At 37.9% G+C, this 24893-nt stretch overlaps 1 protein-coding gene across 1 annotated transcript; it reads left to right on the forward strand.

The window, feature by feature from the left end:
* The first annotated feature begins 549 nt into the window (after positions 1-549).
* On the forward strand, positions 550-20129 carry slc15a1a (solute carrier family 15 member 1a). The gene is made up of 22 exons (XM_051906699.1): positions 550-588; positions 1485-1572; positions 5214-5355; positions 5486-5605; positions 6152-6251; positions 6339-6429; positions 7189-7272; positions 7345-7427; positions 8136-8222; positions 8567-8656; positions 8741-8785; positions 9001-9033; positions 9378-9466; positions 9582-9663; positions 9755-9874; positions 9993-10136; positions 11029-11075; positions 14440-14535; positions 16005-16113; positions 16253-16387; positions 17955-18062; positions 18211-20129. The coding sequence occupies exons 1-22, from the start codon at positions 559-561 to the stop codon at positions 18430-18432; spliced, it is 2145 nt and encodes a 714-aa protein (XP_051762659.1). The 5' UTR covers positions 550-558; the 3' UTR covers positions 18433-20129.
* The last annotated feature ends 4764 nt before the right edge of the window (positions 20130-24893 follow it).

Raw genomic sequence — 24893 nt, forward strand, 5'->3', positions numbered from 1 at the left:
AAGCAAGCACTTGTACTTATAAATGCTACAACTGCCTTACTAACTATTAATACGCAGTAAATTAAGAGTTTATTGAGGTAAAAGTCGTAGTTAATAGTGAATATGTGTTCCCCATACTAAAATGTTACCTTGTTTTGTTTTTTGTTTTATCTGAGAACTGAAGTTTTGAAGTGATGATTGCATCTTCTATAAAGCGCTGTAAACAGCGTAGAAAAGGCAGTGTGTGCTGTTGTTCTTACCCTATGGACCCCTGAGTATTATCTATCTATCTGTCTTGCTCTTGTTCATGTCATAAAGCAGGCAGGACACAGTCCATCCTAATAAGACACACAGCTGTTTCAGCTGCTCTTACACAGACGTTCTGCGCTGGTCAGGTCTACTCTCACACAGGTATCCAGCAGTCACTCACACAAACACACTCCTGCTGTCAATATGCCAGGTGAGGACCTCGTGTGTGCGTTAAACTCTATACAATCTCAGAAATGATCAGTACAACTTGATGTTGACAATTTGATGTTGTATGTGAACTAAAAATGTATTCATCTCACAGACAAAAAGATGGTTGAGACTAAGAAAAAGAAGAAAAAGGTAAGATTATTTATGAAATAATTTTAGCTGCATAAAATTAAACCCTACATTATGGGGACAAAATGTCCCTACAAAGATGGCAATATCTGAAATCCTTGTCCTTGCGGGGACATCTTTTGGTTCCTAGAAAACAGCTTGTAAATCTCACTAAGTGATGTTTTTTGAAAATGTAAAAATGCAGACAGTTTTCTGTGATGGGTAGGTTTATGGTTATGGGACAAAATTTACAGTTTGTACAGTATGAAAATCACTATGTCTATAGAAAGTCCCCATAAAACATGGAAACCCAGTGTGTGTGTGTGTGTGTGTGTTGTCTTACTACGGTTTGGAAACAAATTTGTTCCCAAAAGCGTAAATTACCGTAAATTGTTCCCAAAAGCATAAATAAATGTAAATCTTCTATAAATATCCTTGAGGACATTCGGGTGAATCTGCATTTGGAAAATAAATTCATAAACGAAACAAAATCTGTTTTCTTTTGTTCTAAAAACATGTTTTAATTTAGGGTTAGTGTGTAATAATTATAATTAACTTTTATATAATATCAATAAAAGTATATATGTTCTCATTCAGACAGCTACTGTAAGTAAATGTGTCTGTGTTTATTTGACTTATCAAAGTGATAATGTGATTCTGATAATGCTCATCACAGCTGAATAACGCCATTACACTGTCTCTGGCTTTATGCTTTCGATCCTGTCTTTTTTTCCCCTTACATATATTGTAGAAACATCAATCTAAATAATATGATGTTTTTGAGTGATAATAGCATTAAAAACAAAGAAATAATATTATAACATGAAATATATGCTATTTTTGTATATGTTCTGTAGTACATGTTCTAGATCTAGTGTGCTTCCATATGTTTCCATCTCATTTAATGTGTGTTGGTACAGACGGCTGAGTGTTGTGGGTATCCAATCAGCATTTTCTTCATTGTGGTAAATGAGTTCTGTGAGAGGTTTTCCTACTATGGCATGCGAGGTAAGATAATAAAGAAAAGGTTTTGACTGCTACATTTTAAAAAGACAAGTAAAACACTGTGTGAACATAACTAGTCCATGTGTGATAAATACTGTTGCAGCAATTGTCAATCATAAAAATCCAAGTACATATAACAATATCATCTTACAGTAATAAAGAGCAGATCCTGCTGATCAGCGACACAGTTGTGCAGTGACTCCTACAGGACAGAAACTGTCACGGTGTCTGTTTGCTTCAGGCTTTGTGGACCTTTGCGTATTGAACTCTGAACATACGGTTCAGTTATTTATTACAGGCTACGTGGAAAAATGCACATCGATATTTACAAAATAATTTGATCAATGCCAAGTGTCTGTGTATGAGATACAACAAGTTTCATGTGACTCTGAAAAATGACTTAGGACTGGCTTCTTTAAGACACTTCTCACATGCAAATTGCAAATTTCTCCCCTAATTTCTAAATATTTGTAGCTGGTACATGAAGACATTTTCCCCTATATGGTTCAGGCTTCTTTTTATTATTATAATTATTTTTTGGCGTAAATGTAAATTTGCAATGCACTGATTCTTGAGATAAGGGACAAAATATGTCCTACACACAAAAGCCCTCTTTATGTTAAAAATAAATAAATTCATCAAAATAAAAATACTTAAAAAGTTACATCTAAGGGAAATCTGGATACTCAGAACATTCATTGCTTTTATTTTTAAATAATTTTGTTAATGTACATGCTCTGTACTTGGAAAACATGTAATTTAGCCTGTCCTCAGCATGAGGTCACACTGTAAAACTGCCAAGCAAAGTGTTTAAAAATGCAACAAATTCAAAAATATACATTTAAATGGAAAGGCAGAGATCTGTAATATATCAAACAATACAAAATTAAGTCTTGAATTATATTTTTCATAAAAATGCCTATCAAAGTTGTGTCCTCACTTTGCGTCAAATTTTTTTATAATTCTGAATAAATCAGGCTCTCTGAGGAGCACTCACTATTTCCTGGATCTCACAGTAGGACACATAATCCTGGAAGTCTTATATTTTTTATGTTTTATACAAACAATGTTGAAGTCTCTGCGGTCACAGCTTTAACATGTCAACTCCGTCATCCCGGTATATTAGTTTCTGTAAATAGTTGTGGGATAAATCTTGGCATTTTTGATATGTTTATTAAGGCAGCTACAACTGAGAAAGAAAACAAAATTGCTCCACTCTACAACACATGGTTAAGGTGGAAAAATATTCAGTTTTGTCAACTCCATATACTGTATATTTGGCCCCAGCTGGACCTTTGTCCACTCCGTCAGTATTTGTCAACTCCGTCAGTATTTGTCCACTCCGTCAGTATTTGACTACTCTGTCAGTATTTGTCAATTCCGTCAGTATTTGTCCACTCCGTCAGTATTTGTCTACTCCGTCGGTATTTTTCAACTCCGTCAGTATTTGACTACTCCATCAGTATTTATCCACACGTCAGTATTTGTCAACTCCATCAGAATTTGTCAGCTCCGTCAGAATTTATCCACACTGTCAGTATTTGTCAACTCCGTCAGAATTTGTCAACTCCGTCAGTATTTATCCACACCGTCAGTATTTATCCACACGTCAGTATTTGTCAACTCCGTCAGTATTTAACCACACCATCAGTATTTGACCACTCCGTCAGTATTTGTCAACTCCGTCAGTATTTGTCCACTCCGTCAGTATTTTTAAACTCAGTCAGTATTTTTAAACTCCGTCAGTATTTGACTACTCCGTCAGTATTTGTCAACTCCATCAGAATTTGTCAACTCCATCAGAATTGATCCACACTGTCAGTATTTTTCAACTCCGTCAGTATTTGACTACTCCGTCAGTATTTGTCAACTCCGTCAGTATTTGTCCACTCCGTCAGTATTTTTCAACTCCATCAGTATTTGTCAACTCCGTCAGTATTTGTCCACTCCGTCAGTATTTTTCAACTCCGTCAGTATGTCCACTCCGTCAGTATTTGTCCACACGTCAGTATTTGTCAACTCCGTCAGTATTTATCCACACCGTCAGTATTTGACTACTCCATCAGTATTTATCCACACGTCAGTATTTGTCAACTCCATCAGAATTTGTCAACTCCGTCAGAATTTATCCACACTGTCAGTATTTGTCAACTCCGTCAGAATTTGTCAACTCCGTCAGTATTTATCCACTCCGTCAGTATTTGTCCACACGTCAGTATTTGTCAACTCCGTCAGTATTTATCCACACCGTCAGTATTTGACCACTCCGTCAGTATTTGTCAACTCCGTCAGTATTTTTCAACTCCGTCAGTATTTGTCCACTCCATCAGTATTTGTCCACACGTCAGTATTTGTCAGCTCCATCAGAATTTGTCAACTCCGTCAGAATTTATCCACACTGTCAGTATTTGTCAACTCCGTCAGAATTTGTCAACTCCGTCAGTATTTATCCACACCGTCAGTATTTATCCACACGTCAGTATTTTTCAACTCCATCAGTATTTGTCAACTCCGTCAGTATTTGTCCACTCCGTCAGTATTTTTCAACTCCATCAGTATTTGTCAGCTCCATCAGAATTTGTCAACTCCGTCAGAATTTATCCACACTGTCAGTATTTGTCAACTCCGTCAGAATTTGTCAACTCCGTCAGTATTTATCCACACCGTCAGTATTTATCCACACGTCAGTATTTTTCAACTCCATCAGTATTTGTCAACTCCGTCAGTATTTGTCCACTCCGTCAGTATTTTTCAACTCCATCAGTATTTGTCCACTCCGTCAGTATTTGTCAGAATTTAACACCGTCAGAATTTAACACCGTCAGGTGAAGGTTTTTGTTAATTTTTAAAGAAATGTCTTATTCTTTTTTTCAATTTATTGTGTTAAAATATTAAAACATCAAAGCATCAACTGAACGACATGATATCATGTCTGATTTACATAAGAACATTGGTTATATATGTTTAATACTGAAAAGAAGGTTAGAGAATGAAAGAATTTAAAAACTGGATTGTTCATAATAACCCAAGAAAAACTGTAGAGAATTTTTTTATGTTTTCACTTAGCTTACTAAACACTATTATTACATAATTGAAGACTTTACACTGTTGTTGGATGGATCAAATTAAAATATAACGCTTTTTAATGCGTCTGACAAAGTTGACACAAATTAAGTTCCGAAGTGAATAAACATTTTCAGAAAAAACTGTTCTCTTACATGATTCATTACCTGAGACCTTTGTCTACAAATATACCGGTTTAAAAATAAAGTATTATTAAATAATAAAAACTAACTTCTAAAACGTTCTGTCCCATATCTCAAGAATCAGTGAATGTACAGTAATTATTACAGTGCCATCTAGAGCTTGACACATGCACTTACCTTTGAAGGGGTTTGACTGATCTGAAACCATCCTAACCAAGGATCTTTACAGTCTCTAATGCACAGACACTTTTATGGTTTCAAAAATAAGCGAGAAGCTCAAAAAATCAATAGAAACACAATACAATTCCAATAGATTCACTGCTTGCAATAAAATAGTAAAAGAGCAAAATATAAAATGACCCTACTGATACTGTGACAGTGTAAAATTGTGATTAAATGATCATGACAATGAAAATAAATCTGTCTCTGTCTGTCTAGCTGTGTTGGTGCTGTATTTCCGATATTTTCTGCTTTGGGACGATGACCTCGCGACCTCAATCTATCATGCCTTTGTGGCGCTGTGCTACTTGACGCCCATCATGGGTGCCATCATTGCCGATTCCTGGCTCGGGAAGTTCAAGTAGGTTTTATGGGGAAATTCCCTGACTGATGAGTCTTAATCTGTCCCACACTTTGAGAGTGAATGCAGTTCAGAAAGTCTGATCTGTGAGCGTGTGCTGTCATGGCTGATTGTGTTTGTGTGCTTTCAGAACAATCATATACCTGTCTATAGTGTACGCTATTGGCCAGGTCATCATGGCCGTCAGCACTGTTCATGACATCACCGATACTAACAGAGACGGCACGCCGGATAACATCACCTTCCACATGTGAGTCGATCAACACACAGAGCACATCTGTCCATCAGCTGCCACGACTCGCATTAGAAGAGAATCTCAGCATAGAGTTTAGTCAGAAGAGAAGAGAAGCAAGTTCTGAGCCATGAACCAAACCAATGACATTACATCATTTGATTTGAAACAAAAAGTATATAAAAGTCAGAAAATGAGTAAACTAATAAAGCACTATGTTTTAATGTGTTTTCTAAAAAGAGCTGTTTCCATGCTCAAGGGCTACAACACATCATTTCACGGTGGGTAGTTATCTGGCTAATTTTATCTGATATTATCTCGCTGGTCCCCACAAATATCCACAATATCTGAAATCCTTGTCCTTGTGGGGACAATTTTTGGTCCCCATGAGGAAAACAGCTTATATATCACGCTAAGTGATGTTGAATGCAGACAGTTTTCTGTGATGGGTAGGTTTAGGGGTAGGGTTAGTGTAAGGGGAGAAAATATACAGTTTGTACAGTATAAAAACCATTAAACATAAAATATGGAAAACAAACATGTGTATGTGTATTTGTATGTCAGCGGTCTGTCCATGCTGGGTTTGGTCCTCATTGCTCTGGGCACTGGCGGTATTAAACCATGTGTGGCTGCATTTGGTGGCGATCAGTTTCAGGAACATCAGGTATGATACTTCCTAACATCTTCATCAGCTTTACTACTTCTTCATCTTTCTGTCTAATGGTTTGCTGTGATGTGTTGATCGTTACAGAGTCGCCAGCTCAACACATTCTTCTCAGTGTTTTATCTGTGCATCAATGCAGGAAGTCTTCTTTCCACTCTCATTACGCCTGTTCTCAGAGGTACACACGTTAAAAGTGCCCCTAATGTGCTCTTTCAGATATTCCCTTTCACGTAGTGTGTAATATTGCTGTTTGTGAATGTAAAAGATCTGCAGATAAATGGAGTTTTTGTCTCCTAAAAGAGAGAATCGATTCTGAACAGCTGAAACGAGTCGTCAGTAATTCAGTCTCACTTCCTGCTGAACATACGTATGTTTGTAACACATTTGCATAATGGCAGTCTATGGTCTTCATTGGCTGCTGGTGAACTTTGACCCTCAAACACTGTAGTTGTATCTGAGACTGGAAGAGTTTGGTTCGTGTTGTTCATGTCGAGAAGACGCTGTTTTCTGCTGCCAAAGCAAATCTACTTTGATGAGACTGATACGGTAAAACCGACGCCATCGTTACTGTTCGTATCACTGTGAATCAAGAGCTGAAATTCAGATATGATAATGAGAGTTTGGTTTCTGACCAATCACAACAGACTGGGTCATCTGACCAATCAGAGCAGAGCAGGCTCTCAGAAAGGAGGGCTTAGAGCCACCGAATCCTTTATCAAACTGTTTCAGACACTGTGAGAAAAGAGCTGATGCTGCAGTGGATATTATGAGAAAATGTTTTTGATCTTGGATGCATGTAAACCTGTTGTTAGAGACTCCAAAACAAAATTATAGGAACCTTTAAAGTAGCATAATAGGGGCACTTTAACACACATTTCCATTATATTTTTCCATAACACCCTTCTCCCCGACTAACGCTCCTCCTCCGTGTGTGCAGCTCAGGAGTGTGGTATCCACACTCAGCAGCAGTGTTATCCTCTGGCTTTTGGCGTCCCAGCCGCTCTCATGGTTGTGTCTCTGGGTAAGACTGAGTTCAAACTGTACACACACTGTGATGTGTGCATGTGATTCTGATGTGTGCTGTGTGTTACAGTGGTGTTCATCGCTGGCAGTGGCATGTATGTCAAAACAGATCCAGAAGGAAACATTATTTGGTCTGTGTGTAAATGCATATGGGTGAGTCGGCCATACTCAATAACTAGAGATCCTGTTTAAAGGAGTATTTCATACAAAAATGAAAATTCTGTCATCATTTATTGGTTCAAAAAAATTTTTTCTGTGGAACATAAAGAGATATTTTGCAGATGGTTTAAGCTGTTTTCCACACTTAGGGAATTTAGAGACTAAAATGTACAATAAAAATCATGCAAGCAGTCCATTTGTCTTGTGCTCTATATTCCAAGGTCACATGATACCTTTGTGTGATGAACACAACTAAATTTAAGTCACTTAATTTTAACAAAATTTGTTGAAACTCCTCCAGTATAGATGTCAAATCTTAATGTATTCTTATAATCATCTTCAGTGTTGGGGAAAGTTACTTTTAAAAGTAAATCGTTACAATATTGTGTTACTCCCTAAAAAAGTAACTAATTGCATTACTTAGTTACTTTTTATGGAAAGTAATGTGTTACATAATTTTTGTTACTTTTTCTTATCTGGGCTGGGCTTGCTTGTTTGTTTTGTTTAAATAAAAAAGTCCTATTTTTGGCATTTGTAAAGGCCCCTTCACAAAGTAACTCAGATATTTTGAAGTAAATTTAAAAGTAATGCGTTACTTTACAAGTTACTTGAAAAAGTAATCTGATTATGTAACTTGCGTTACTTGTAATGCGTTACTTCCAACACTGATCATCTTATTAAATTTGTCTTCTCTTTCTGTAGTTTGCCATCGAAAACCGTTTCAGGCACAGAAGCAGCATTCATCCAAAGAGGGAACACTGGATGGACTGGGCCAATGAGAAATATGATGTATGCCACAATCCTGCTATCTCTGTACACACGTTTACTTAGCTATCTAAATGGGGACATTCCAGAGACTTATATTGTTAAAAAAAAGTATATATAAAATTGTAATAAATAAATAAATAAGTACAATTGTAAAAATATTACTTATTACAAATGAGGATGTCCCCAAAAGGAGGTTTTGTCAGATTTAACTCATTTCTGCGTACAAATTTGTCCCCAAAACATGGTTAAGTAGGTACACACATATTTCTAAAATTACTATCCTTGTGAGGACGTTTAGTCCACAATGTAGGATATTCCATGATCCACACTTACACATTCCTCTGTTCTCTCTCTCTCTTCTATAGAAACTTCTTATCGCTCAGATAAAGATGGTGTTGAAGGTGTTGTTCCTCTACATCCCCCTGCCTATGTTTTGGACCCTGTTTGACCAAAAGGTAAAGATCTGACCTGGTAACCCTGTAGAGTCTGTAGGTTGGGCTAGTGTTTCTTAACGGTTTGTGTCTGTTAATCGTGTCCAGGGCTCCCGCTGGACTCTCCAGGCCACCACCATGACTGGAGACTTTGTAAGTGTCTTGATTTCATTTAATTGCTCTAAATGGAAGAGTTAGTCAGCAGTGACTCACTTTATGTTTGTGTTATCAATCTAACATAATCCAGTGTCTATAGTCACAATTAAGATTTAAAATCTAGCTGAATTAGGCTCAATACACAGAGATTTATGAAATATCACTTGAGATGTGTCTTTTTTTAAATCGATGTTGTTTCCTCCTGTCTGTAGAAAGCGTTCATCCTGCAGCCAGACCAGATGCAGGTGAGTTTATTCCTGTTATGTTTGCATCTAGCTCAACGGACCAGAGTGCTTGTAAGCTGAGTTATTCATCTTGCTCTTGATTATAATGGCCAAAGATTATATTTCAAATTTGTTCAAATTTGGGGTCGGTAAGACTTTTTAATGTTTTGAAAGAAGTCTCCTCTGCTCACCAAGACTGCATTTATTTGATCAACCTGCTTAATTTTCAGCATCATTACTCCAGTCTTTGGGGGGGAAAGTCTGAGGAACTTTCAAAAGTTCCTCAGACTTTTGAAAGAGTGTGAAATGGCGAAACAAACCTGTATCTTATGTAGCTCAACTGAAATCGCTCTCTTCCCTGTCAGACTGTGAACCCCATCCTGATCCTGACCCTGGTGCCCATCATGGACCGGCTTATTTTCCCTCTCATTAAAAAGTGTGGCCTCAATTTCAGGTATGAATTACTACATAATAGGAAATGATTTATCTCTTGGCATAACTGCGGAGAGAGTGATGAGGATACAGTGTATAATAAATGTTATATTGTGAGAATCTGTTTTATGCTCCAGCCCTTTGAAGAGAATGACGGTTGGCATGTTGTTTGCTGCCATGGCGTTTGTTTCTGCAGCTTTAGTCCAGATTGAGATCGATGTGAGTGTGAAATGTGTAAATTATATTAAAGTGTTCACATTCAGAAAAAGCCTTCTCAAGCTTCTCAATCTAATGATCTTATTCTCCTCAGAAAACATTGCCAAACTTCCCATCATCCTCTGAGAGCCAGCTAAAGGTGGTGAACATGTTCAACAGTTCATTGAACGTGACCATCTCACCCAACGAGCCTCTTCTGATAGACTCATTTGAGGTACTACACACATTCATACACACATCTTATACAAACACACACATACTCATCTAATTCACACTTCCTGCAGCATTACAGAACAGAGATGTTTCACCATTGTTTCTCATGTTTTTTATAGAGCAGTGGAGATTATGTGACATTTGATCACCAGGACATCACAGTGTCCTTAAACACAAATCCTGTGATCACCAAAGCTTTTAGTTTAATTAAAGGAGGCCGCCAGACCCTGATCATCCCCTCTGACCCATCCATTATGTATCTGGTAAGTGTGCACCAAGCAAACATTGCAGTTCCATGGTCAAAAACTCTTTTTTTTCTGACGAAAAATGGTTGTTGCTTATGCAAAAGTCACCACAACGATGCTTGAGTGCTTTGGGTTGTTGCTAGGGTGTTGCTATGTATTTTCTAAGGTGTTCAGAGTACTTTTTAGCATGTTGCTATGTGATTACTAGGGTGTTTTGGGGGCCCCGACATACAGTACTCATGGCAAAGGAGTGGTCACATTTCACTTTATTCACTTCTGTTCATACCAGTGTGAATTCTGGAGACCAGAAACACAAGCTCATGTTTCATATTTCTCTGCATTCCAAAGTTCAAGTCTGGTGAATTCTGATCTGCAAATTTGTATAATGTCAAGATGTGTGACCAACAGAAAACGGCTTGACCTCTTAACACATTTAAAGGAATACAAATATTAAAGCCACAGATTTGCAGCGTTGCAGGAAAGTGGAGTGAATATATATTTTTACATTTTGGATTCATTATTATTTGTTATATGTTGAATTTATGTTTTTAAAAAAGAAGGCTTTTCTTGTCAAAGAAGGCAGAGCCCCAGAGCACAGCCATCTATTATATAATCGTCATGAACCAATGGCAGCTTAAAGGAGTTTAACAGCTGGCGCTAAGTTTTCCAGAATGTTTGCACTGGCAAGCTGTTTTCAGCTGTGACTCCAAAACACTTGTTTTGGTCAGATTTGGTTCTAAATGATGTCCCACATGTTTGTTCTTCACTTGAAGTATATTGGGGCCTTTACTGGTCCAATTACATTTTAATGAACAAACAGATTCATGGCCTGGTTAAACATTACTGTGATACTATAACTGTGAAAAATATAACAGTGAAATTGTCCCTTCCTTTTGATTTTTTCCTCCAGCAAGAAGATATAAAGTCCAAACCAAAGGAAGGAAAGAATGCTGTTAGGTCAGTGAACTTTAAAATTGTTTTAACTGCTCTTTAAATCATCTCTATTACAATTCAATGGGAACTCTATGCTGCGTCTGAGTGATGACGCTATGGAAATGAAATACCCACTGCGCCATACTAATGAAATTACTGTCCTAGTGTGAGTCACTCTGAGTACAGCTTAGGACATAAGCACTTGAGAACCTGGTGTCGAGTCCAAATCCGTAACACTCAAGAGCCTTCACTGAGCAAAGCAAGTTTAGCTTCTCTTGGTCTGCCGACACACATGGAGGAGGATAAAAGGCCTGCAAGTCTACTGAGCATGCAATGTTAGTTGGAACTTTCGCCACAAAGCCCGGTATAAGGTGAAGAATTGCTTTAACCCTCTTGAGAGTAAACTCTAGAAAGGAGGAGGCAACTGGCAGTGCCTGTAGATCTCCTACCCTCTTGAGAGAAGTAATAGCAAGCAAGAAGTCATAATAGTGATGACAAGAGGCCCCCAACACAGGTCCTGGGACAAGAACCAAGGCTTTTTCAACATCACTAAGGTACGAAGACATCTGTGCGTAGCCCTGATGATGTGAAATGGGTTGCCCCTCTGGGAAAACCCCTTGGTCTTGAGCCACCACTGCAATGGTCTCATGTACAGAAGGCCGAAAGGAATTACATTGGACACTGCTGCCATGAGTCCCAACAGTTTCTGAAAATTTTTTACAGTGACAGGTTAGCCTAGTTTGATCCTGCCTGCAGCTAAAAGGATCGACTTGATACAAGCAGGAGACAGTCGTGCCTGCATTGTAGTCGAGTCCCAAGAATACTTCTAGAAAAGTGGTTCTCTATTGTGGAGTAAGCACACTTTTCTTGGAGTTCAGTCTCAACCCAAGCACCTCATGCGGTAGAGGGCGACATCTCGATGCCAAGCCAACATCTCCTACTGTGTTGGAATTAACCAGTCGTCGATGTAGTTAAGTATATGAATGCCCTGGAGTCGCAACAGAGCCAGAGCTGCATCCATGCGCTTTGTGAAGGTGTAAGGTGACAATGCTAGGCCAAAAGAAAGAACCTGATACTGGTAAGCTTCGGCCCGGAAAGCAAACCTAAGGAACTTCCTAGATGGATATATGGAAGCATGCATCTTTTAGATCTATTGTGACAAACCAGTCCTTGGGTCTGATTTGACTCACAAGTAACTTCAACGTTAACACTCTGAACCTGTACGTCCCCAGAGTATGGTTTAACTGCCAAATATGAGACTCAACCCCCCATCTTGGGAAATATGAAGTACCATCTGTAAAACCCTGAGTCTCTCAGTTCAGGAACCTCCTGTTCCAGCACCTGAGCCTGCTTGGGGACATTGTTGGGAACCACTAAGGGAATCAGTCTGTCTAGACTCACCTCTGGTGCATCTTGAGTAATGTGCCTGATGCCCTAAAGCGGATGACCGGCAGGGAACAACCGAACATACTCCTCCAGTACCCTCATCAGAGGGGTGAGCCTCCCAGTGCCGCAATGTTCCCAGGCTGACTCTGAGGAATGAATTTGCTGGAAACCGCTGCACCTCAAGACACCGGTGGTGGTGGGGTTGGCAAATCGATTTCCCGAGGGAAGTCCTTAAGAAATCAGGATTTTTTTATTTATTTATTTTTTTGCATGAAAGAGTTGCCTGAAACCTCTGGTGTAGGCTGATTAACATGTCCGATGCCCTGAAGTTGATGACCAGCATGGAACAACCAACAACCAAACATACTTCTCCTACATTTTCCTCAGAGGGAGTGAGCCTCCCAGTTCTGCAACATTCCTGGGTGGCGACTGGGCCAAAAACTTACTGGAAACTGCTACACGCGGAACACCAAAGGTGGCCTCCCAAAGGCATCAAGGAGAAGTAGGTACCCCAAAAACTTGGTGTGAGACACCTCTTTTTGGAGGGGCTTGCCCTCAAAGTCCCAAGCCCTGCGGCATCAGGACTGAAGCCTTCCTTGAGAAGATGATGGCTCTCAGATCCGTCTACCCCTAAGAGGACTTTGGCTGCGAGTGCCACCTCGACTCCCAGTCTCTCAGAAGGTGGGCTCGAGTAGCGACACTTAGCTTGTCTATATAGACATCTAACTCCTCAAAGCCATAAGACTATCCCACCATTTAGTTCCTCGGAATTAAATGCAGCCATAATCCACCAGACTAGCAAACACAGTCTGGATGATAAGTCTGAATATTTATAATAAAATAGTCAATAATAATAATAATAATTCCTTACATTTATATAGCGCTTTTCTGGGTACTCAAATCACTTTTACATATAGAAGGGGGAATCTCCTCAACCACCACCAATGTGCAGCATCCACCTGGATGATACGATGGCAGCCATATTGCACCAGAACGCCCACCATACACCAGCTTATTGGTGGAGAGGAGACAGAGTGATGAAGCCAATCAGTATATGGGGATGATTAGGAGGCCCTGATGGACAGAGGCCAATGGATTACACCCCTACTCTTTTTGAAGGACATCCTGGGATTTTTAACGACCACAGAGAGTCAGGACCTCTGTTTAACATCTCATCCGAAGGAGGGTGCTTTTTTGACAGCATAGTGTCCCCATCACTATACTGGGGTGTTAGGATCCACACAGACCACAGGGTGAGCACCCCTTGCTGGCCTCACTAACACCTCTTCCAGCAGCAACCTAGTTTTCCCAGAAGGTCTCCTATCCAGGTACTAACCAGGCTTAGCCCTGCTTAGCTTCAGTGGGCAACCAGTCTTGTGCTACAGGGTGATAAGGAGTCAACATGCAATTTAAAAGCATCATGGAATCCTAGCTTGTAAACACACGTAATTAGTTTGCACACGATCAGAGGAAAGAGAGAGAGAAAGGGGATCTCCCGTCTGCTCAAAGTTTCCTCTGGTATTATAATGTTATGGACTCATAATCTACACATTGCCTAGGCAAACACAAGATCCAAGCCACTCGAATCTTATATTGCATAAGACTTTATTCCCTGGAGTAGAAAAGTGAAAAGCAGCAGAGCTAAACTCCCAATAGTGCACGGCTGTACACATTGGAACATTTACTATGAACACAGCAAGCCCATCAAGAGCTGATCGCCTGCTCCGCTCCCAAGCAAAACAAACATCAAATAGACGAGGACAGTAATACAGAGCACTTACTGAAGTTACAGAAGCTTCCACTGTTGTGTTCCGGCTATCCTTTACAGCTTCTGTGGTACGCCATCACATGTCACGGGGTGACGTTGCACCATTGAAATTAGAGTTTGTTGAATGTGCTTCAGACGCAATCGTGCAGGAGCGTTCTCATAGTATCATCACTCAGACGTAGTTCCCTCAAAAGGGAACTGAACTTTCCTTAAATGATGTTTGATGTCACACAGGTTTGTGAATGGCTGGACAGCAGATCTGAACATCACTAACTTGGATTCTATTCAGTCATCAGTCACTTCAAACTACACACTTGTTTCTCAGGGGACGTAAGTCAGTTCTTCAGATTTTTCATTGAAGTTTAATAAAATATTACGATTGCCATGCCCATGTCCATGCCCATGCCCATATTCAGTTATAGTCATAGTGCCACCTGCTAGCAACAGGAAGTGACATGTGTAACACTGTTATGGACTCCTAGCAACATATTAAAAAGTGTCAGCAAATGTTAAATAGGCTAGCAACATGCTTTGATGTAGCAAATGACAAATGACTTTGACATAGTCCTCCTATATTTACCTACTTAAATGCATATTGCCCACCGTGCTCTGTTTTCCTAAAGGCACCGGGTGGCGGAGCTGCTTGCAGCTTTAATTTTTTTAATTGATTTTTTCAACAAAACAGTTATAACAGAACAGATAACAAAGAATACCCCAGGTAAGCTTAAAATTAAAGCTTAAAAATACAATGTATAACAAATAATAACTATAGTAACAATAAAATAATAAAAATGACAGGGGATGATACAGATACTTACGGTAAAAGAAACAAAATCCAAATAGGGTGTCCATATCCAATGAAATACCTCTGCTAAGGAATGTATGAATGCCAGAAATTCCATCGGGATAAGTTCTTTCACAAATTGCCAATTCCCTATTTAGGGAATTTTGTCCAAAACATTAAAATGTTCTTCCTAGCAGCAAAATACTGAAGGGTCTTTTGTGGTGTTTATTCAGAAGCCTTGCTGAGGGGAGGCCCAAAATAAGTGAACATGGATCAAGATCTACATTTATGCCCAAGATATTCTTAATGTGGTGTACAATTTTCTTCCAATACAGCTAAATTCTATGACATTCACAATGAATATAGTTTCCAAGTGATGTTTTGTACTTATTACTGAGGGAAGGGGAGTCTAGAATTCATCTTATTTCTAATGTAAGGGGTAATATGCAATCGATGAATTATTTTAAATTGAATAGCACATGAAAGCATGATCCCAAACTGACTCCCAATCCTTCTTGGAAATGCTTGGGTGCCATGCTTGACTACTTACTTTGTATTGACGTTCCTTGTTTTTTACTGTTAGGATTTCCATTCATGTCAATAGCAGCTGCTTGGCTGGCGCATACAACCTTGGAAAATACACAACCTAAACGCTGCCATATTTTCTCTGTTCTGGACACAATTTTTTTTTAAGCCAGTCACCTGAGCTGTACATGTCATGTGACTAATCATTAGACCTCCTGGTCTGGCATCCACTTTTCATAATAAAATCAGTTCCTGAAGGATGAAAGCCCCTCCTACATTTTTTATTTCTTTTTTGACTATTTAATTTTAGGTTACACTTTATGGATTAAGGCAAGAGTTTGATTTAGGGTTAGTTACTATAGTAAGTACATATAACATACCTTAAAATAAAGGGTTACCCAGTTTTATAAACTATGCCACATACAGGATTAATATGGTTTTTGAATGCCATATCATGTTGACTTGCTGTTCTGTTGGTTTATCTTCCAAGGCGGAAGTTTGTGCTCAGCAATGGTAAGCAGTCGTGTGAGTTTTCTCAGAAGTTTGGATTTGGTTCCTCATACACCTTCCTCATCCCCAGCACGCTGTTCTCGACTGATGTGTGTAACCTCCCTCAGAATGTCTCATATTATATAGACCTATATGTGTAATTTCACAGAAGTCTCTATATAGCTTTTGGTTTATATGTGCATGTTTGTTCTTGTGTGTGTGTGTGTGTGTGTGTGTGTGTGTGTGCAGTGTGAGTCTATAAAGGTAGTTGAGGACATGCAGCCCAATTCAGTCCACATGGCACTGCAGATTCCTCAGTACTTCCTAATTACTACAGGAGAGGTCATGTTCTCGGTCACCGGCCTGCAGTTCTCATACTCACAGGTAGGTCAATGGTTCACTTCACCGCTCATGTCAGCAGCGTTGAGGACTTTTACTTTTACATGTTATAATAAGATTAATTTACTAATTACACAGTTTGAACAGTCATCACTCATTACCTTCTAAAACCAATACAGTATCAGCTGTTACCAAGTGGACAGTAGAAAGATATCAAATGTTCTGTCAGTTCTTTAAAGGTGCAGTATATAAGATATTTAGGCTATGGCAAAATACATTCTCTTAACCCAGTTTTTTTGTTAATTGTCTATTAGTATGCCATTCATGTGTTTATCTCCCCCAAAAGTGTAAATATTGAATCCCCCAGGCACCATGTAAACATTAAGAGATCTGTCAATCTGTTTCCAACTCAGCCTATAGCACGAGTTTGGGCTGTGGCTACTGTAGCAGGTGGAGCCAGAGGGTGTTGGGACCATGACTGTCGCGTTACATTGGAAAAGACATTCAGTTACAGGGATGCAAGACACAATTCACTGCATTTACTGTAGATTAAACAGGTCATGAACAGGTCAAAGCGAACGGGGAATTGTAAAAGTACTCCTAATATGTTGGACCTTTTATTGAAAGTAGCCTACTTTTACCCGTTGAGGCATGCCTTCACAAGCACTCGTAAGAGCTGTATTTGTGATTTGTGTATTTGAGTTGGGGGAGGCGCAATGCACGAAAGGGACGTTTGCAAAATATATTTTATTTGTGTGATTCCGCTAGGTATTGCAGAAACTACATACTTCACCTTTAAGGTCAGTAATAAAATTGATAGTCTTAGTCCTGGCTGCTGATTGGTTAATACAGCATTCCCACGTGCTAAAAACACGTTCTAGTTGCCACATAATGTGCCCAGTGACCTCCAATACTCAACAACTGTAAATGGTGTCAGTTGGAGAACAGTATTTGTCTTAGAAAATATTTAAAGTTGGGATGTAGTGTATGTAGTGAAAGGTCTTTCTTCTGTATTGTGACATAGATCCAATTGAAATGGATTATCGAAAAAGAAAGAATATAGGGTGGGGTTCAATCCATTGTTTGTTGATTTATATGGAGGCAGATCTGAATGTAAGTTTGCAGTCAATTGTAAGAAAAGGACAAGGTTTAAATGATTAGAGAAGTTATTATGTATTATTATGCGGTATTAAAGGGATAGTCCACCTAAAAATTAAAATTCTGTCATCATTTACTCACCCTCATGTCTTTCCAAACCTGCATGCATTTCTTTCTTTGGCACAAAATAGAAGATATTTTGAAGAATTTTTCAACAGTTTTTGTACATGCAATGGAAGTCAATGGGAACCAAAATTGTTTCTTCAAAATATCTTCTTTTGTGTTTAGCCAAAGAAAGAAAGTCATACAGGTTTGGAATGGCATGAGGGTGTGTAAATGATGACAGGATTTTCATTTTTGGGCGAACTAACCCTTTAATAGTGTGTTTTTAACTGGAATATATGTCAATATAAGGCTTAATTTGGCATAAGATATCCTGTAGACTGCAAAGATAACTCTGCAGTCAATATCTGTGAGTGCTTCCATCTCAACAGCTGTCCTTCCATGTCTTTAGGCTCCAAAGAATATGAAGTCAGTGTTGCAGGCTGGCTGGTTGTGCACTAATGCCGTGGGAAACATTATTGTGCTGATTGTGGCAGAGCTGGGAAAGCTTCCGAAACAGGTGCTGCATATGAATAGATACACTAACACACGTTCAGCCAGGCTGGAATATTGTAATATAATACAGATAAATTAACAACGTACAGATTTGAAACAGAATTATCTTTTGGTGAATTATTCCTTTCAATTTTCTGTGTTTTCTCACACAGTGGGCAGAGTATTTGTTGTTTGCGTCACTGCTTGTGGCTGTGAGTATCATCTTCTCCGTCATGGCTTATTTCTACACCTACATTGACCCAGCGGAGATTGAGGCCCAGATCAGGAGGGAGCAAGGTCTTGAGCCAGAGGAGAAGAAGAAAGAGACACTGGAAATGGTGGGAAAAGATAAAGACCAGAACAATGAGCAGAAGGTCAAACAAACCAAAATGTAAGATACAAAAAAAAAAAAAATTTGAAGATTGGATTGTTATATGTTAATATGCTAAGATCTCCCATTTAGTTTCGTATTTATTAAAATAGAATGACTGGGAGCAGACATGTTGATGATGTTATTTGCATCCATTGTTGTCAAATTCAGTGTTACCATTGGCTGTAGTGATCGACCGATATTGATTTTTTAGAACCAATACCAATACCGATAATTTGTGTTTATGTGCCGATAACCGATATGCAGAACCGATATTTATTTACTGTTATACTTCTGTTTTTGACCTGATTACAACACCACTGAACTGAACAAACCATTTTATTTATAACAATCACTCCCTTCTTGCATAGAAAACAAAACAAATCTTATTTATACACCAATAAATAGAGGGTCTGAAAGTGCAAAAAATAAAAAGTGCACTGTTACTAAACTGTTTTTGTTTAAAAAATAAAATTTTCAATAAAGCCAAAAAAAAAGAAAAAAGTAAAATAAATAAAGCACATAAAAGTACTTCTAACCAATTAAAAAAATAAAACAATCTAAACCACCTGAAAAAATAGCACTATTTTAATGTAGCTTAATACTCCCAGTTGAGCAGAAGTAGGTTGTAGTGTAGAAAACAGTCTTTCAGCATTCTGCCCCATAAGCCTGCTTCATTGTTGTATTGTTAATTTTAATCTTCATATTACAAAAATAATTTTATTTATACAAAGCATCAGCAGCAACACTAATGTTAACAATATGCAAAATAAATGTAGAATGTCTAATGTCTTCAAATGGAGCACATAAATTACAGACAAGAGGCATATCAACTTTGCAGAAATGTAATACTTCATTTTAAACTACAGTTTTAGTAGATTTATAAGCTGTTTAATAGGCTAAAGAGTGAAGAATAATTCGCTGGATAATGTTAAATAACTGAATAATATTCTCTGGAATATTGGAATATAACAAACAAAACATCGTATTTTATTGCATTTCTCAAGTGGTATGTTATATCAGAATTATTAATAAAGTTTTTGTCGTTCTAGATTATGAAATATCTGCCGACAAAGCGCTGTTTATCTATCCATTTACACAGAACTATACTCAAACTGCGATCGCTCGCGGAGATAATAAATAATTAATTTCCATAGAGTTGCGTTTACTTGGATGTTTATTAGCGAATTAATCGTAATTATTTAAACATTTACTATATAACCGTGTTTTAAACAAGTGAATCTTATTAAAAGTTCCATGGCCGTGCTGGAGCATTTCCTGTAGCTTACATCAACCCGCTGAGTGAACAGAAAATGCAGACGACTTCACGAGACTAATGATGAGCATAGACAACAGAGAGAGAATTAAATTCAGCGCTTTTATTTCCAACGTGTGCTCATTCATGGCTGTATTATTTACATACAAGATGGCGGCGTTTATCGGTAAATCCGATATTACAAAACCGATAACCGATTATGGTAAAATGCTTAAATATCGGGAAAAATATCGGTAATTCGATATATCTGTCGATCTTAAGTTGGCTGTATTGATAAGACCCTACTGAGTGAACAAATGTATCATGAAAAATGTAAATGTAATGTGTAAAAACCTTCTGTCATGATATTTTTAGACATGGTTTAAAATGCAGCTGGTTTATATTGCAGATAGTGTTTTTGTGTGTGATCATTTGCATTTTGTGAAGATTTTCTAAGCTAATAAACAAGGAACATTGAAACAATGGTCTGTCTATCTTTAATCTTTTGAGTTTAGGAAGTTTGTCATTGCAAAACACATTAAAATTCACCATGAGGTGTAAATGCTCTGGTTTTGAACATCTCTTGACTATTACAAAACCTAGCTGTCTATAGCATTTTAAAGCAGTATATAAGATGCCTTCTTTTTACCAAATTCCAAGGCTACATCACATGTATAATGATTGCGGTGGAAGCAATATGATCAGTAAAAAAGCTCAGCCAAAATGGATAACAAGTTGCTATATCAAGGCCTAAAAGTTGCCAAACCTAAACATAAGCATAGTAACCTAAACACATTTATAGCAATGGTTTAAGTATTAAAAGTAATAATATTTTAAGTATTATAGTAATATTTTCAGTATTCTATATTTCTTTTGAAGTGATGGTGCTTTATGTAACATTATGCAAATAAAGTCTTAATTGTTGGTGATTTTAATATTCATGTAGATAATGAAAAATGATGCATTTTGGCATTTACAGACATTCTAAAATCTATTGGAGAGAGACAAAACATGTCAGGACCAGTGTAATTACAAGGGTTGTCGTAATCATAGATTTAATATTCAATCATAGAATCATAGCGTTGTAATTCTGCAGCAGAGCGATGACATCTCAGATCATTATCTAGTGTTGTGTATACACCATTTAACCAAGGCTGCAAAACCGACTCCTTGTTACAAATATGGTAGAACTATCACTTTTACCATTAAAGATTACTTTATAAATAATCTTCCTGACTCGTCTTAACTCCTCAGCATACCAGATAGCTTAGAAGAACTCAATTTTGCTACAGAAACTATTGACTCTCTCTTTTCTAGCACTTTAGACACGGTTGCTCCTTTACGCTTAAAGAAGATTAAAGAAAACAGTCCGATGGCGTGGTATAACAAGCACACTCGGGCCCTCAAGAGAGCAGCCCGAAAAATGGAGGGCAGCTGAAAGTAAACAAAACTAGAGGTATTTCACATTGCGTGGAAGGATAGTGTTTTAGCCTACAGAGATTAAAAACTGCTAGGTGTGCTTACTTTGCGACTCTCTTAGAAGAAAAACAAACAGGAATTTATTTGAAACACTGGCTAAATTAGACCCTCTGAGGAACAGTTCCAATCATTTTTTGCTATAGGAGAGGTAGAATTATCTAAAATTCAACATGTATGTTAGACCCTTTACTGACTAAGCTACTGAAAGTGATGCTTCCAGAAGTCATAGATCCTCTTGCTTATTTAATAAATTCATCATTGTCATTAGTGCTGCATTTGATACTATCGACAACATTCCTTTGAATAGCCTCGAAAATTATGTTGGTATTAGTGGAATTGCATTAGCATGGTTCAAATCGTACTTATCTGATTGTTATCAATTTGTAGCAGTAAATGATGAGGTTTAATATCAATCACTTTTCACTCTGTACATGCTACCCTTGGGAGATATCACTAGAAACCATAACGTTAGTTTGCACTGTTACCCTGATGATACTTAGCTCTATATTTCTTTACGGCCTAACAAAACATACCAAGTAAATATATATATATATATATATAATGGATGACTAGTAAAAAATTGGCCCAAAATCCTCTGCACGTAATAACCTAGAATACTGTTTAACTGTTTTTGCTCTGTCAATTCTTAGTTGTCGGTTAGGAATCTGGGTGTGTTATTTGATAGCAATCTTTCATTTGAAAGCCACATTTCTGTCATTTGTAAAACCGCATTTTTCCATATTAAAAATATATATAAAAATGACTACATATGCTCTCAGTGTCAGATTCAGAAAAATTAAAACATGCATTCATGACCTCAAGGCTAGATTATTATAATGCTTTACTAAGTGGTTGCCCTGAACGCTTAAAAAAAAAAAAAACTCCAGCTGGTCCAAAATGCAGCAGATAAAGTTCTCACTAGAACCAGGTAGTATGACCATATTAGTCCAGTTCTTTCAACACTGAACTGACACCCTGTTAATTCTTTCCCCGCCATTGACAAAATTTTCCATCATTTATGAGGCAATGCTTCCCCGCCATTGACAGAATTTTGCGGCTTTCCATGTTTTCACTGTTATATGTTAAGGGGATGAGCTGTTATGCATCTTCTGAAAGAGTACTGAATCTCCTGATCAAAACACAGGTGAAGAAGAAGCAGAAAAAATGCATGCATATTCATTTACATGCATATGTAAAATAAAGTGATCATCAACATTAAACAGCATATAAATCAAAACTGCCTAATGTTGCCGAAAGAAATGTCGATTTAGGAGGACTGTCAAGCTTTGGGGGTGTTGATGAACTCGATCTACTCCATCTATGTTTTGATCATCATTATGAATACAATCCGGACATTGTCTTTGACAAGAATGTGATTTTCATATCTTTTTGCTCAAAATATTGCTTTTTTATTAAATTTACCCACATTCAATTGTTGATCAAAAAGAATGCATGAAGCTAGAATAAAACAGGTTGTTTTTTTTGTTTTTTTCATTAAAAGCAGAGGGTCTGTTCTTTCTTTTGATATATTGCATGTTCTGATATTCATACAAAAAAATATTCTGGGGGCCACTTTTGTGAAAAATGATAAAAAATGCTGGCTGGCAACTTTTTTTCAAAAACGCTGGCATAGACTAGCATACATTTTAAAATCCTGCTTATTACTTAAAAAGTTCTAAATGGTTTAACTCCTCAGTACTTGAGCCGTTTATTCAGGTCTCAAAATTCTGCCTATTTGATAATACCTATAATACCTCCCGCTTGTTATCTTGCTTCACATTTCATATTGTTCATAATTTACCCAGGGTAACAATTAATCCTGGGTATTTGTAAGCTAACGTTTCACACTGTAGATGCCTAAATCCTGGATTAATGTCCTTATTTGCATATTTACGCTATCAGTGTCACTGTGTAAAGAGGAAGACCTGATCTGGCGGCAAGATGGCACTGGCTCTGACATGCACACACACATTTGCCGCTCCTCTGTCACTGCTATGGTCCGGGTGCACACGAGACTCATAGCACTTGTTCGTTCAAACACAACGTACTCATCGCCCCCTACAATAAACTCACCTTGCATACACATGCATACATATTGATTCAAGGATAATTACCCGTTAGTCGATACATGTTGAGTGAATCCGGTGCAGAAGAGATGGAGATTAAACATGATTGTTGGTTTCGAGGGCTATTTATAGCACTCTGTCAGGTCTCCGCAATAATGGTGCCACCCGGAATGGAGGATACTATGTGTTGTGTGATGTGGGAAATGTTATGTTTATGTTAATTTATGTCTTTAAAGAATATTATGTGATGATGATATGCATTTTATGGGTTTATTTATGTTTGATGTGGATTGTGGGTGCGAGTTTATGTAGTACTTGAGCACCATAAAATTTCATACTCCCCCTGGTTTTTGTAAATGGTTGACTCTAATAGGGGAGGAGCCAACAGTATAAAAGAGTGTCTGAAGATTCATTCAGGATCTTTCAGTAGGCCAATGTGCAAGCGTGCAATTGTAGAGCTACAAACTATTCAACCTGTTATTTTCCTCTGTGAAACCGTGTGTTGTGGATACGTGTTAACATTTTATTTACTTTTGTTTTTGCTGGTGGAAGAGTTGATTATTTTTATACACTTTGGACTCACTTGTATATAAATAAAAACACCATTTTTTTCACCATAGTGCTTTGCGAGTTGGGCCATCATTTTTATTTTTCTATCTTGGACCATAACACGTCCAGGGAGTGGGCCGTCAAAACCCACTTCCCTACACACTGATTGAATGCATCACGTGACCTATTTACATAAAGACTCTAGCATTGCGCTTCGACATAATATATATTTCCAACTGTTCTATTAAGTTTATCCAGACTTTTCAGACTATAAAGGTAAGAATAAAATGATCTTTAAAAGCAAAAAAGTGGTGCTAACCTGCTCCGCAGCAGGCTTTCATAACCCTGGGTAAAATGTATTGCTATCCCCTCTTCTAAATTATAAGTGTGAAATGTTCCTTTATCTGGGGTTAAAAGCAGGGATTAGAACAATGATAACCTGGGGTTATGTGCAGTGGGAAAAGCCCTAATGTGAAGCATCATCTTATGAATGCCCAGGATTAACTGTTAACCCCGGGTCAAGTATTAGCAGTGTGAAACGTGAAACAAGACAACCCAGGATTCTGTTAAGCCTGAGTTTACAATGACCCAATTTCAAAGAATGGGTGTGTAATGTAACCATGGCGTTGTGGCCAGAGTTTCCCCATTGATTTTTATCAATGATTTCCTTCTATAAATTGACCAATATACCCTACAATTCAAAAAGCTTCACAAAGGACTGTCAGTGAACTTGTCAGTGAATATCAAATTCATGGTGTATTTTTTTTGTTGTTGTTGTCCTAATTAGAGCTTGAAGCTATAGAAAGTAAAAAAGGTTTTGAACTACATGAGGGTAAGTAAATGATGACAGAATTTTCACTTTTGGGTAAATCCCTTTAATGAATGTAATTACAATACTCGTGACGGAAATCACTTTTTGCATCAGACACAACTTTCCCATTGGTTTTAAATCAGGTTCATAGCTTCAATTTATTTGTTCAGTTTTGTGGATCTACTTTTATTTAGACTGTATTCCTAAACATTAGAAGAGGCAACCTGCTCTTTGACCCCGTTACGGTGGCAGAGGGCGGCTGAGTTACCGCCCCGCTACACCCATATGATAAAGAGTCCTGATGGACTGACTAACACATGAGTGTG

This window comes from Ctenopharyngodon idella, chromosome 9 (assembly GCF_019924925.1).
Source record: "Ctenopharyngodon idella isolate HZGC_01 chromosome 9, HZGC01, whole genome shotgun sequence".
Taxonomy (NCBI): Eukaryota; Metazoa; Chordata; class Actinopteri; order Cypriniformes; family Xenocyprididae; genus Ctenopharyngodon; species Ctenopharyngodon idella.

Coding starts and splice junctions, on each gene's coding strand:
- slc15a1a (XM_051906699.1), top strand. CDS start 559: ATGGTTGAGACTAAGAAAAAGAAGAAAAAG. Junction 9,664..9,754: donor TAGTCCAGATTGAGATCGAT/GTGAGTGTGAAA, acceptor TATTCTCCTCAG/AAAACATTGCCAAACTTCCC. Junction 16,388..17,954: donor TGCAGTTCTCATACTCACAG/GTAGGTCAATGG, acceptor CCATGTCTTTAG/GCTCCAAAGAATATGAAGTC.